General features: G+C 37.7%; 1 protein-coding gene across 1 annotated transcript in view; it reads left to right on the top strand.

Annotated features, from left to right (window-relative positions):
* The window catches only part of UNC80 (unc-80 subunit of NALCN channel complex), a 153,788-nt gene that overhangs the window by 60,248 nt on the left and 80,053 nt on the right, over positions 1–13,487 (top strand). The window contains exons 24-27 of the mRNA XM_088135592.1: positions 3,625–3,837; positions 4,651–4,822; positions 10,780–10,913; positions 11,651–11,816. Of these exons, the coding sequence (XP_087991718.1) occupies positions 3,625–3,837; positions 4,651–4,822; positions 10,780–10,913; positions 11,651–11,816 (685 nt within the window). The remainder of the gene's footprint in view (positions 1–3,624; positions 3,838–4,650; positions 4,823–10,779; positions 10,914–11,650; positions 11,817–13,487) is intronic.

Genomic DNA, 13,487 nt, shown 5'->3' with positions numbered 1-13,487 from the left:
GGTATCCTTAGCTTCTTAAATTCCCTGACTCATATTTATAGTCAGGCAAATACCTCAATAATAGTTGTTTTTTAAGAATAATGCTCTGCCTGCAGGATCTGGAGCCATTTCTTTCCCTAGACATATTTTCTGGGCATTTGTGTGTCAGTCCCTGTATCTGAGGAGGTGGACTGGAGTTCCCTCCCTCCCTTTCTCTCTGTCTTAATTTCTTATTGCCTTCTACATGTGGAGGGCAATGGAAAAAAGTATGTCTGGTATCTGTAGAAGAGTTTCCAGCAGATTCACCATGGAAGCCCTCTGCAAGTCTCCTAGTATGAAAAAAACACATTCCTGATTACATAATATCTTTCCTAGAGAGGGCTTTTTTGTTATTTAGGACCTTGTTTCTTCATTGTGCTACTGCCTAGGAGGGTGTCCATCAAGGTAAGAGCCTCATTGGTGTAGCTACGCACTCTATGAAGAGGCAACAACAATTATTTGCAAGGGGCACGGGGAGGTCAAGCACCCACATGCCTAATTCCTCTCCTTGCTTGTACAGATGACACTTTTCAAATGTCTGAAGAGGGCTAGTGATTAAGTGAAATTCCTATGAACAACACAAGTTCCCATCACTTCTGGAATATTGGTATCCTTGATCACATGGTGCTTGTCCTTTCTTCCTGCAATGATCAGTAAGAGATTCTGCATCTTGCTGGCTTCTTATGCATATACATAGGAAATACCAGCAGGAACCCTCTGGCTTTAGGTTTTCAAGGGAACATGTTACATAGGGAGGAAAATATCTGTTTCCCAAAGTACAAGTCCTTGAGTTTTCGAGTCCTTGAGTTTTCTCTACAAGCACTTTCTGTGGAATGCCTACATCCACCCAGAAGGCTGCTTGTTTCAATCCAGCACTGATTCTCACTGACTCCAATGAATGCTGCAACTCTCTCAAGGTCTTGTAATAAGTCCATATATTCTGAAGAGTGAATTGCAAACTAACCTTAACTTTTCTTGTGATAATCAACCCCATCCCTAATTCTGGGGTTTACTCTGCCCTTTGACCAGTGTTGGATTCATCATTCAGAAGCCTTTTAGGATTATATGAAGCTGTGAAAGAAAATGGCAATTCTTATGTTGCTATCATTGTTTTCACCATCTTTAAGCTACATTGTACAAATACTGTCATAGCAGCAGGAGGCGTCTGTATAAGCGGATTATGAGGAAAATGTCCATCTTACTTGAATTTTGCAGCCATGTTTTGTTTGTTTTCTGTGGACAATGAAAGTGGTAACTTGTGGTTCTTTTCAGCTATGCATCTTGTGGCTAATTCATTTCTCTTCATTTGTGATGTGTTTCTCTGTGGTGTGAATTCATCCTTATCCATTCTGTCAAACATCTTCATCTTTCTCTTGCTGCTTCTTCAGATTGCTCTGGGCATAAGGTAAGCTACTGCAATGCATTTGCATAACGCTCTGAGATTCAGCATGTTGACTCTAAGTGTAATGTGTATAACATTTGTTTCATATTTAGTTGGGCCAACAGAAAACTACATCATGGATCCTCATCTGAGATAAGACTTGAGGTATAAGAGCTAGCTGAAGCAGATTATGCAATAAAGAACCAAGAGTTGATGTCGCTGATCACGTAGCACCTCTAGAGCTATAGAGACCAGCTAGACATTCCAGTCAAAACTATGTTCAGTTGAACAGAGCTGCCTACCTCTCTTTCATTAGAAAAAGCAGCCATGACTCCCTCACAATCCAGAGATGGGCCACTCCTGGTATGTGGGAGATGGATTTGTATTCAGAGTTCAGATTCATTTTCCCCATTTAATTTTAAAATTGGACGTTCCTTAAACTTTTAAATGCGTAAACATTGGCAGTTGCAGATTCTGTTGGAGCGCTAATATGGGGTGGTTGAGCACAGAATTGTGGGCAAAGGGGCCTCTTCTGATTGCACAGCATGACGGAACAGTAAATATAAACATTAATTTAAACTTGCTCTTGGTCTTACTGCACCCAAGGAGGTGTAAGAGAAAAGGATCTTTTCTATTTGCCCTTGTCTGTGACAGTGAAATTAGTTGACACAAAACAAGAACAACTACCATCTCTGGGGGAAAAAATCAGCTTTTTTTGGAGGCAAGGAGTAAATTCATATATTAATCAGGGAAGTTTAGAGAGAGAGAGAAAAAAAAGAAATACAGTGATTATTTACAGTGTGAGTTCATGTACTAATTAAAAAATATTGATTCCCATTCATTAATAGTTACATAAAAATTCAGGGCTCAGTTGAATATATGTATGAAAGCAGATATAAATCTGGTATCATGTTACCTGGATGACATAACAAAGGGTTGCAGCACAATGAGCACATGTATAAAACTGGATTATGTGGTTGTTTGCTGTGATGTGAATAACAGACCCTAGACCCTACTTCTCCTGATGTGTGCTATGTAATCATGCATTTCCTGGTCTGTGCCAGAGCTTGAAATGAGCTCTACTCATTTGCCAGTATAGATTGATTTGCAAATTCGATTTTGCAAATTTTAAAATAAATACTTGTATGGATTATAGAGATGGGAGAGAAATGCTTCAGTTTACATTTTAATTTGAACTTTCATTGAAGTTACCTAAATGCATTTCCCAGAACTATACACAAAACAGAACATATAATGCTTTGATATCTACACTGTTCCAGATTGTTTTTTGCTTTTTGAACAGGAACAAAAAATCATACTGAAATGTGTACAGTGATGGAATAATGTTCCAAAGTAGATTATAACTGAAGTATTATTTGAAAATGTGTATGTTTTGGAAAGTATATACAAAAATGTATATATTTGGGGAAATGCTTATGAAAATGCACATTAATTTTCATGTAAACTTTAATAAGTTAATAAACAAATGCAGACATGGGATGTTCCAAGTTAAATTTCAGTAGACCGATTGGTTTGTCCCTGGTAAAAGAGGGAAGGGATAATAACCAATGTACTTTTTGTTGTGCTGACAAATCGTGAGTTGGTATTACATAGAAATGAACTCATCTAATATTTCATTATCAAGGAAGTGGTAGCCCAGCGGTGAGTTTGAAGTACTACATATATTAGAACCAAATCTCTACAAAAAGTTCTGGATGACTTAGACATAATTTGTCTGTAAAATTTGCATTTTTAGAGAATCATTTGCCTTAAAACCAAAGGCATTAAAATTTGAATTATTTATTTATTTATAGTATATTTATTTATTTATCTTTAGTATTTTATTTTCGTATAAAAATAGTGCAAAAATATTAGCATATTTTCAGTGTCCTATGTTTAGAGAAATGGGACTTAATTATTGTTCTAGAAAATGTTTTGTTCTTCGAAAAGCCTTGCCACATAATACCTTCTCTTATACTGTTTAGATGAAGCCATTATTGTATGTCTCATATCACCAGTAAATTTTGAAAGAATTCCTCAGGTGCCGAGAGGGCCTCCCCTCGTTAACAGATGAAAGGCCTGATAGGTCCAAGTCACCTGTGATATTTGCTTCACTGACATTTGCTTGAGGCAGCGTTGTACATTCTTAAAAAAAGTCTTTGGCCCTGTTCTTTTCAGCGTGCTAGTTTTCTACGTCTCACAGACATTCTGGTAATGCGTTTTAGGAGGCACCGGTGGTGGCGCGGGCAGCCCTTTTCTTGGAATGTGCTCGCTTTGTGCATCGCTGCAACCGGGGCAACTGGCCAGAATGGATGAAGGGGCATCATGTGAACATTACTAAGAAAGGCCTTTCTCGTGGCCGCTCTCCAATCGTGGGGAATAAACGAAACCAGAAGTTACAGTGGCATGCAGCCAAGCTCTTCTATCAGTGGGGGGAAGTAAGTTTCAGTCCTTCCTCTCACCTTCCCTCCCTCCTTTTCCTACCATTCTGCAGCACTTCCGTTCCGTTCCGAATAATCCATGGGCTCTCTGATTTATACTAATCTATCTTCTTATAGTTTTGTTAGACACACCTTTTAGATAGCCTGAACAAAGTTATTTAAATGATTCCGTTTTTCTGTAACCATTTAGTCATCAGTTAAGATCAGTGGCTCAGGTGCTTTTCCAAGTTCCTCCACTATTAGAAAGGAATTAGATTTAACGGATCATCTACGCCATGGAACGGATGGAAACAGACAACCCCACAGATCAGGTTGGACTAACTGGGTTTGGGCTTGGCTCTGTACTTGTTCAAGTCAGTCTTTATGGTTTTAAATGTTTTGCTTTTACTCCCTCTCCACAGCAATGAAGCAAACTCAATTTTCTGTTTTATTTAATAAGATATTCAGAGATTTACAAGTTGCTGTCACAAAAACTCACTGATCAGAGTTAATTAAAAATGCAAAAAAAAAAGTTTGATCGTTACTTTTGCCTTAGGCAAGCCATTTTCTCTTCAGTATGAGGATAATAACATTTATCCAACTTATAGGGCTGTGGAAAGGATTATAGCAAGATGCTGAATGTTGAAGCACTTTGAATATTCTAAAGTATTACATAAAAGCTACATTTTGTTGTGGTATTTTTTCCAGATCTTTTGTTATGACATAATATAATCAACATGAATGCAAACTTCTGCAAACTCAGCGATGCAGCTGAGATTTTCTCCTTTAAGAAACCTTTATGACCCTTTGTTAATTCCATCCTTTTGGCAGGCAATTGGTGTCCGTCTCAACGAGCTTTGCCATTGTGAGAGTGAGAGCCCGGCCAATCTGCTGGGCCTCATTTATGATGAGGAGACCAAGAGAAGGCTGAGAAAGGAGGATGAGGAAGAAGACTTTTTAGATGACAGTAAGGAGACTCCCTTTACTACAAGAACCCCCACTTGTAAGAACCTCTCCTTTAGGAACACTTATTCTTTTTTCTTTTTCTTTCTTTTTTCTTTTAAAAATTTCTTTCTTTTGTTCCCTTTCCACCCACCAGTGTTTCACCACATTTTCTCTTTTCTTCCTCTTCAACTATCTGAACCTAGCTGTAATGCATTATGTAGTAGTAAATACATTAAAAAATGAGGGGGGCAGAATTAACTAGATGTGCTGCATTTTACGTAAATAAAACTTTAGCCACATTCAGGATCTTGTAGACTGAGTTGGGTGCATCTTCTCATCTGCATCCAATAATTACTGTACTTCCAGTAGCTCACTGGAGCCTACCCAGTTTTATAACGCAAATAGGTGCAGACATCTATCTGAATCTTCATTGACGGTTTGCTGGGGATTTGAAACTTCAGTTTCTGATATGATCCATTTTTATTTTTAAAAATTTATTTCTAAAAATTCTGTGCTCAGAGCAGTGTACACAGAAAAACCAGAAGATTTAAAACAACACAGTAGTAATAAAAATATAAATTACAATGATGCTGATTGACAGGGATAGGTAAGAAGTTAATTGGCTATCCTGATTGGTAACTATGGGAGTTGTAGAATAAGACATCTGCAGATCACGGGGTTAAGGAAAACTCTGCTTTAATATTATGCACTGTAGCAATAAGTATCATACTTACAATTACTTATAAGGTCAAGAAGACTGCATGTTAACACTTTTAAAAATCAGCATGGACAAGTAGAACACAACAATATAACTGTGGCAACATAAAATGTAGCTTAGTCTAACACAGAGAACAATGCTGTTTCCAAATATCATCTACATGTGTGTCTACTGTAATGCATTGATTTATATGTGTGTGTATTTGTACTGTTGTTTTTTTTCCTCTAAGCATGTTATCCATGAGAGTTTCTTGTAATTTTGTTGGATTTACTCTGCAAATACAGGTTGTAAAGACATTTAAGCTACCTAATGTTTGGATAGGACAGATTGTGGGCATCAGTTTCAGTTAGCAAGGACTGGCAATATACGGACTTTTCCTTGCTCAGATACAGCCTGAACCTTTTTATCTCTGTTAGCTGTCCAGAATTCTTCTGCTAGATGTGTGACTAAATAAATAAATAAATACATAAGAATGGGTACATGTATAAGTATAGAAGACTCTTTATACCTTGCTGTAGAGTAGAGTTAATGGGATTAGGAAAGTCTGCTTCTCAGTGAAGGAATGTAGAGAATAAAGAAGAATTTGTAAATCAGAGAGGAATAGGACTCCAGTATATGACATCTCACCTCAATGTATTTTAATTCTATCCTTCACAAATTCCATAACATTTCATAATTTTAATACACCAGGGTGTAGAGAATTGCCTCACTCACTGTTATGGCACACAATGTCATCATGTCCTGTTGCACTTCTTGTAAAGCATGAGGCACATAGATAGACTTACTAGCTACTTAATAACAGTTTTAGTAAAAAAAATATCTAGGATGAATTACAGTTTGTTCTAGTTTTTTATATATCTCTAGGATGACTTCAAGGGAGTGTTGAAGAAATGTAACTCTGTACTATCTAGATCAGGGGTGTCAAACTCAATTGCACAAGGGGCCAAAATCCAAAACACACTTTAGGTCGCGGGCTGAACAGGATAAACATTTATTGAACACACTAAAACTAAACTTTTAAAACTTTAAAACTTTTAAAACTTAACTTTTTTGAACATAAATATGAATAAAAACAGACAGGAATATTATTCCGGAATAAATCAACTCAAACCTTAAATAACTTATGATATTTTGCTCTCCAAAATATATCCTGTCTAAATTATACAAGTTAGAAATAAACGTTAAAAGAACAAACATTCAAATTTCTTTACTCTTATGTCATTTTATATAAAAAATAAACTTAAATTTTAAATATCCCAAAAGATTTTGCTCTCCATAAAAATAAATCCTGTTAAAATTATACAAATTCAAAATATGAACATGCTGCATAACAAAACCTGGAAATATAAATAAAATTTGTGCTTTTCAACAATAACAAATCAAATCATTCAGTTGTCTTTGCTCTTATGTCATTTTATCAGAGCTGCATCTTTTTTTTGGCAACAAGTTTGTTTATATTTGGTGTGAGGTTCTGTGTTGTGGAGATTCTCAGGCTGGACTGCAGGTGCTCATCAGTGAGACGACTCCTGTGTGCTGTTTTGTTAGTCTTCATCACTGAGAAGAGCTTCTCCCACAGATATGTGCTACCAAACATGCACAAGGTTCGAGCTGCATGTAGATGGAGCTGGGGCATTTCTGCGGGAATGGAGTGAATAAACTGTGCGGGCCATGCAGTATCGTACTTTGCCTTCAGTGTACCATTACACTGCAGCTCAATCAGCTCCATCTGAATCTGCACAGGTGCGGTTTCCACATCGACGGCAAATGGGTTGCGAAGCAACTCAAAATTCTTTTTTTGTTCGTCAAAGTCACCAAAGCGCCGTGCGAACTCAGTGCGCAGTGCGCTGAGCTTATCAGCAAAGTGCATATTTGGGAACACTGTTGTGCCGACTTGGTTCAACATTACTTGGCAACAGGGAAAGTGGGTCGAGTTGCACTGGTGCATTTGTGTCTCCCATAAAAGCAGCTTCACTTGAAATGCCTTCACTGCGTCATACATGTCAGCGATCATGCGGTCACATCCCTGGAGCTGGAGGTTTAAGGCGTTGAGATGAGCTGTTATGTCAACCAGAAATGCCAACTTGCATTTCCACTTTTCATCCCTAAAATTAGTGGAGTCTTTTCCTTTACTGTCCACGAACTGACAGATTTCGTTGCTGAGCTCAAAAACTCTGTTGAGAACTTCTCCCCGACTTAGCCAACGCACCTCTGTATGATAAGGAATGTCAGCAAACTCTGAATCTATCTCCCGCATAAAGGACTGAAATTGCCGGTGATTTAAACCTTTAGCTCGGATAAAGTTTATGGTTTGTGTTACAGTGCTCATTACATTGTCCATCTTCAGGACTTTGCCACATAATGCTTCCTGGTGTATGATGCAGTGATATGCCGTTAACTCACCAGTACAGTTCTCCTCCTGCATTTTTACTCGCATCCTTCCCACTAGTCCACTTTTTTCACCACATATAGATGGTGCTCCATCAGTTGTAAGTGCAATAAGTTTGTCCCAGGGCAGTTTCATGTCGGTTATACTTTGACATACATTTTCAAAAATGTCTTTTCCAGTCGTCATCCCGTGCATCGATTTAATGTCCATTATTTCCTCTGTAACGCGCAAATTGGAGTCCACTCCACGGATGAAGATGGCCAGCTGTGCAGTATCAGTCATGTCAGTACTTTCATGCACAGCAAGAGAGTATGCAATAAAATGTTTGCTTCTTTCACTCAACTGTGTTCTTAAATCAGTGGCCATCTCACAAACTCGATCAGCAATCGTATTTCTACTCAGGCTTATATTTGCCAGCATCTGCTTTTTGTCTGGACATAAGACGTCAAACACCTTGATCATGCAGCTCTTCAGAAATTCTCCCTCGGTAAATGGCCTGGCTGATCTGGCGATCTCCTCTGCCACGATAAAACTTGCTTTCACAGCAGCTTCACTTTGTGATTTTGCACGGGTAAAAAACGTCTGCTGAAGTGTCAGATTCTTCTTTAACTCTTCTGCTTTCTGTATCTTCTGCTCTGCATTCAGGTCTTTCAGGTTATCCTGATGTTTTGTCTCATAGTGCCGTCTTAGATTAAATTCTTTAATTACAGCCACATTAGCTCCACAAATGAGACACACGGGTTTACCGGCAATGTCAGTAAACATATACTCAGCCTCCCATCGGTTTTTAAAGGCTCTGTTTTCAGAATCAACTTTTCTCTTCGGCATCGTGAGGGCTAGCTTCGCAATAACTTGCAGCATCATAAGTTAGACTTGATTAACGCGGGAAGCGTTCGGCAAGGCAGCTGAAGTGCTGCATTATGGGATCTGTAGTTTATTGTGTTACCAGCGCTTCATATTGCCGGGCCATTAATAACAATAATATATAAAATGATCTCGTGGGCCGGATATAATTACACGCCGGGCCTTGAGTTTGACACATATGATCTAGATCATCTGAGTATGAAGGAATTGAGATCACCCCTCCTCTCATTTCATGGTTTCAAACTTGCAGTTGGAGCAAATTTGGTGAAACCTACCAAGGTTGTTTCCCTTCATATTTCTTTATGGAGAAAACATTTATAGTGAGTTGTACTATAGAGGTGCATTTATTGAGGAAAGAATAGTAAGAAATAAATATATGTGCAACTAGTCAGCTATGCTAAATCCTGATACTCTGTACCCCAGCCTTTCCTCTTCTCTATTTCTTAATGTGTTTTCTAGAGAAGTGTTTTCTTCTAGCAACTTCCCACTTTACACTTACACAGTTAGTTATAAATATTAGTGAGAATCAAGTTGGTAAGAAATTCTAATGCCATCCTTATTTTGGTTACATTTTCCTATAGGCTAGCTGTCACTGGGATTTGTGGTGCTTCTGTAATACTTGGGTTTACATATTGAGTTTAGTCGCAGAGGGACACCGCAGAGCTCCTAAAAACAGCAAGAACAGCCCAACAGATTTCAAGTTTACTCTTCCAGTCCAAGAGAAGTCCAACTCCCTGTGTAGGTCATTCATCAAGGTGACCAAAGCAGTTTCATTCCTATACTCCTGTTGAAAGCTTTAGAGGAAAGGGTTTAGATTATCAGATATGTCTTCAACTGTGCAACTTTCATCTTCTTGATCACTTTGTTATCAAATGGTGTATTTGAAATTGCATTGGGATTTGAGATTACGCTGGGATTTGCTTAAATTCCTTCTTCCATGCCACTAGTAATCTAGTCTTTAGATTACACAACTGCCACCACTAATGATGAAGAAAGAAGAGGTGGAAAGAAATGTAGATCAGGCCTCAGCTCAACTCATTTCTTTGGAAATGGCAGCTATTATGCCTGGAGAAATCACCTGATCAACTAAAATGCCTTTATGGCTATCATACTGTTCTAAACACACTGCAGAACATGAGGATGAGTATCTGTAAACACAGTATGCATGTGTGAGGGAAGCCATGATCCTTCATCACTTGTCAGCACATATCCTTTTCAGATATTAATATCATTTACCATTCTACCAAATGTAGAATGCAATGGTTCTAAGCAATGAAGACTATGGAGCATAGGTTATCTGGGTAGAGTTAGGGCTTTTTCTTCAGCAATAACAGATATAATAATAATATGGCAAACATTCATAAATATATTTGCAATGATAAAAGTATGGTGAAGTTGTCCTTTCCTTTCATCTAAATTGGCTGGAGTTTTGCTATTGGTTAATCAGCTCTTCAAAGAAATATTCTGTAATTGCTTAATGTATGTATCCAAGGCCTAAACTAAATATAACATGTAGTTTCACATGCCTTTTCCCCAATATTCTTCCAAACCAGTTGCCATCCCTTCAGTTGCTGTTTTTCTTTCATGCAGCAGAATTAAGAATATAGGAAGCAATGGGGGAAACTTAGAAAGGATTAAGCTGTCACTAAACCAAGCAACACTATTATTCTAGTCAAACTGAATCTTTTGAGAGTGCATTGGTTAAGGGGGGAAATAATGGAAAGATAGTACAAGGATGATCCATTTCCGAAATAGATCTGAATTATGAGGTAAAGAGGTCCTAAGGGTGTTAAATTCATAGAAGTCATATCTTTGAGATCATTGCAATGGTGCTGCTGTAGAGGTACCATAAACCACAGTGAATATGAGACAATAGCTAAATGTGTCAGTAACATTCCTGGAAAAAGTAGAATAATCATACAACATATTGTTCCATATGTAGTTTGCATTGTGTACCATGTCTGGTGATGTCCATTTTTTTTAGAATGATCTTTCTTCTCTGCTGTTCTTTTTTTGTAACGGAACATATGTATATTTTCTTTTTTAGGTACTGTGAATCCCACCAAATGTTGTTGTCCTTTTGCCTTGAAGATGGCAGCATGTCAGCTTCTCCTGGAGATCACCACTTTTCTTCGAGAGACCTTCCCCTACATGCCCAGGCCACGTACTGAACCTCTTGTGGTAAGAGAAAGGAAGGGATGAATCTGGGACATAAAAGGATAAAGTTGCAGAAGGAGGGAAAGGTGTGGGTAGGGTGACCAAAAACCAACTGTGTAGCTAAAGAAATGTATTGATAAGAAAAGGTAGCGTTAAAAATATGGTATCCAAAATGGCTGGTGATTTATTCATAGGTCTTGAAAAAAAATGATTTCTCAGAATGGATGAATGTCAATTCAGTCCAACCATTCTTGAAATTCTGAGTTTAGTTTAGATACATAGAGGTGTCTTTAGGGGCAGGAAGTGGTGGCAACCAAAATATAAAAGCAGCTTCCAATTGATGCTCTGAAAGCTTTGCCTATTTGTATGTGCTTTGTGATGTCTCATGCACATACAAAAGGTGCAAAGCTTGGGTCAAAATGATGTAATACTGTTTTTGTAATAATGACAAAAGTTTTGGATACTACTTTGATAACAGAATTATAAGAGCAGCCAACAGTAATATGAAATAACATAATTAACATTAAATAATAAAAATACCATCTTCTCAAGTTAACATAGGGAACCAGTTATAAAATCAATTATTTTCAGTCTTGCCACCTACTTCATGGAGTCATTGTGAAATGACAGGATAAAATCTAATGCAACATTTACACTTCCTTCTCAGTTTGAAGTCTTTCTTGCATCAGAAGAAAACCTGAAGGCCTGTCTTATTTATACATTTGCTCTTCATACACTTCTATGGTTATGTGATATTATAGGATCTGGAGAGTTGCAGGTTGCGTTTGGATCCTGAGATGGACCGACACAGGTATGAGAGGAAGATCAGCTTTGCTGGGGTTTTGGATGAAAATGAAGATTCAAAAGATTCCTTACACAGCAGCAGTCATACCTTGAAGTCTGACACAGGTTGTGAAGAGAAGAAAGGTTTGTTGCCTACTGAAGCTTCTGTTTTATTGCAAACTCTAATGTGGTTGTGGACAGCATGTCCTTATTTCCCAAAAAATAATATTAGAGAACAGCAAGCTGAATCAAATCTATTCATATTTATATGTGTTTTTTGGCACTTCAGACCGAAGCATATTTGAAAAGTGGTATTTCAGTGGAACTGTTGTGCCTAGGTGTAGTCTGTTAGCCAAATTCCTTATAACCAAATTAAGCCTTCTTCTTCTTCCTCTTCCTCTTCCTCTTCCGGAGTTGTTATTTTTAATTCTCCAGTGCAAATTGTTATAGAACAGTTACTGCCATGAGATTAAACCATTTAAATAAATCAAATACCTTTCAGTTTTTGGAGCACTTAAAATCATATTTGTCTGCACTGGATTATAGGCAAATTTAATAAGGAGACATTGCATCAATATTTTAGTGTGCTTTAATGTTTTGTTTAATATATGAAAGAGCAACAACTTCATGAAAATGCAACTTAAAATAATTTATTATCTTGCTCCTTCTAACTTAAACAAAAATTACAACATGCTTAGAACTCATCTGCTATGTGGCTCTTGTTCGCTAATTCCAAAATGCAATATGTAACTTCAAGGCTTAAATTACTGTGGTTACTACAGGCAGCAGAATGTCGATCATTATAATGCCATCTCATGCATAAAAACAACCACCACTACAAATCTCATTCTATTTTAAGGTTCAAGTGTTGCAATGCAAAATAGAGCCAGTAGCTACTTAATTTACAATTGCATATTGTACATAATAGCCCAACATATTGATATGACAGAGTCTAACTGGTAAAGTACATTGTTTTCTTTTTGCAGTTAAAAATGTAAAAAATATATATAACAGTAGTTTTAAAGAGATAAGATACTATGATTTATGATGCCATGATAAACTGTAAGATAAACTATGAAGAAACAAATTGTATTATTTTGTTGAGTCCTGAGTCCTGGTTGATTCCCTTACATGGGAAATCACCCTTCTTGATGCAATTCTGATTTTCCATTTTTGCTATTGCATCAGTTCCTTTTTCTGAATATCTAAGTATAGATGCCTGGTGTATAGGATTGTCCTGACAGTTGTACTTCCTATGAGGAGATGGGACTCCACTTTGGAATTTACAGCTAGTCCCAAATCCACATCCTTAGCACACAAAAATGGTAATGGGATATGTTCAGTGTCTGGACATTTAAGTTGCATAAGCCTGCTGTAGCACCACAATTCTCAATACAGTTATGTGAAAATAGGAATGAGTGGTACATGAAAATAATTGGGGAAGACTGGAGATGCTTTTAGGAAGGTATTACATTCATCAACAGAACTGGTGGGAATAATCTAAAACTCTCCATGCTGAATATCCCCCCTGGAAGTAGCTGTATTGGAAAGGAGCATGTGGCTTGGTACTTCCATATCAGGGAGATGCCTCTGACGATGTGTATGAACATGGCAGCCCTTTTTTATTGGCTGTACCTGTGCACTAGCATTTTTTTTTTCTCCCTAGCATTTTTCCCGCAAGTGCAGGGTCCTCCCCCCCCCCGCCAACCAAATGTTGATTTATTGGTTGCAACAGGAATTGACTGACTGACTTGTCACCTAAGCCCAACGTTGTGGGCTGAGAGAGAGTGACTAGCCCAAAGTCACCCAGCCAGC

This window comes from Python bivittatus, unplaced genomic scaffold (genome assembly GCF_059951505.1).
Source record: "Python bivittatus isolate LINGU-HERP-01145 unplaced genomic scaffold, Pbiv_v1 ctg000200_np1212, whole genome shotgun sequence".
Classification (NCBI taxonomy): domain Eukaryota; kingdom Metazoa; phylum Chordata; class Lepidosauria; order Squamata; family Pythonidae; genus Python; species Python bivittatus.
This window is presented reverse-complemented; position numbering and strand designations above follow the sequence as displayed.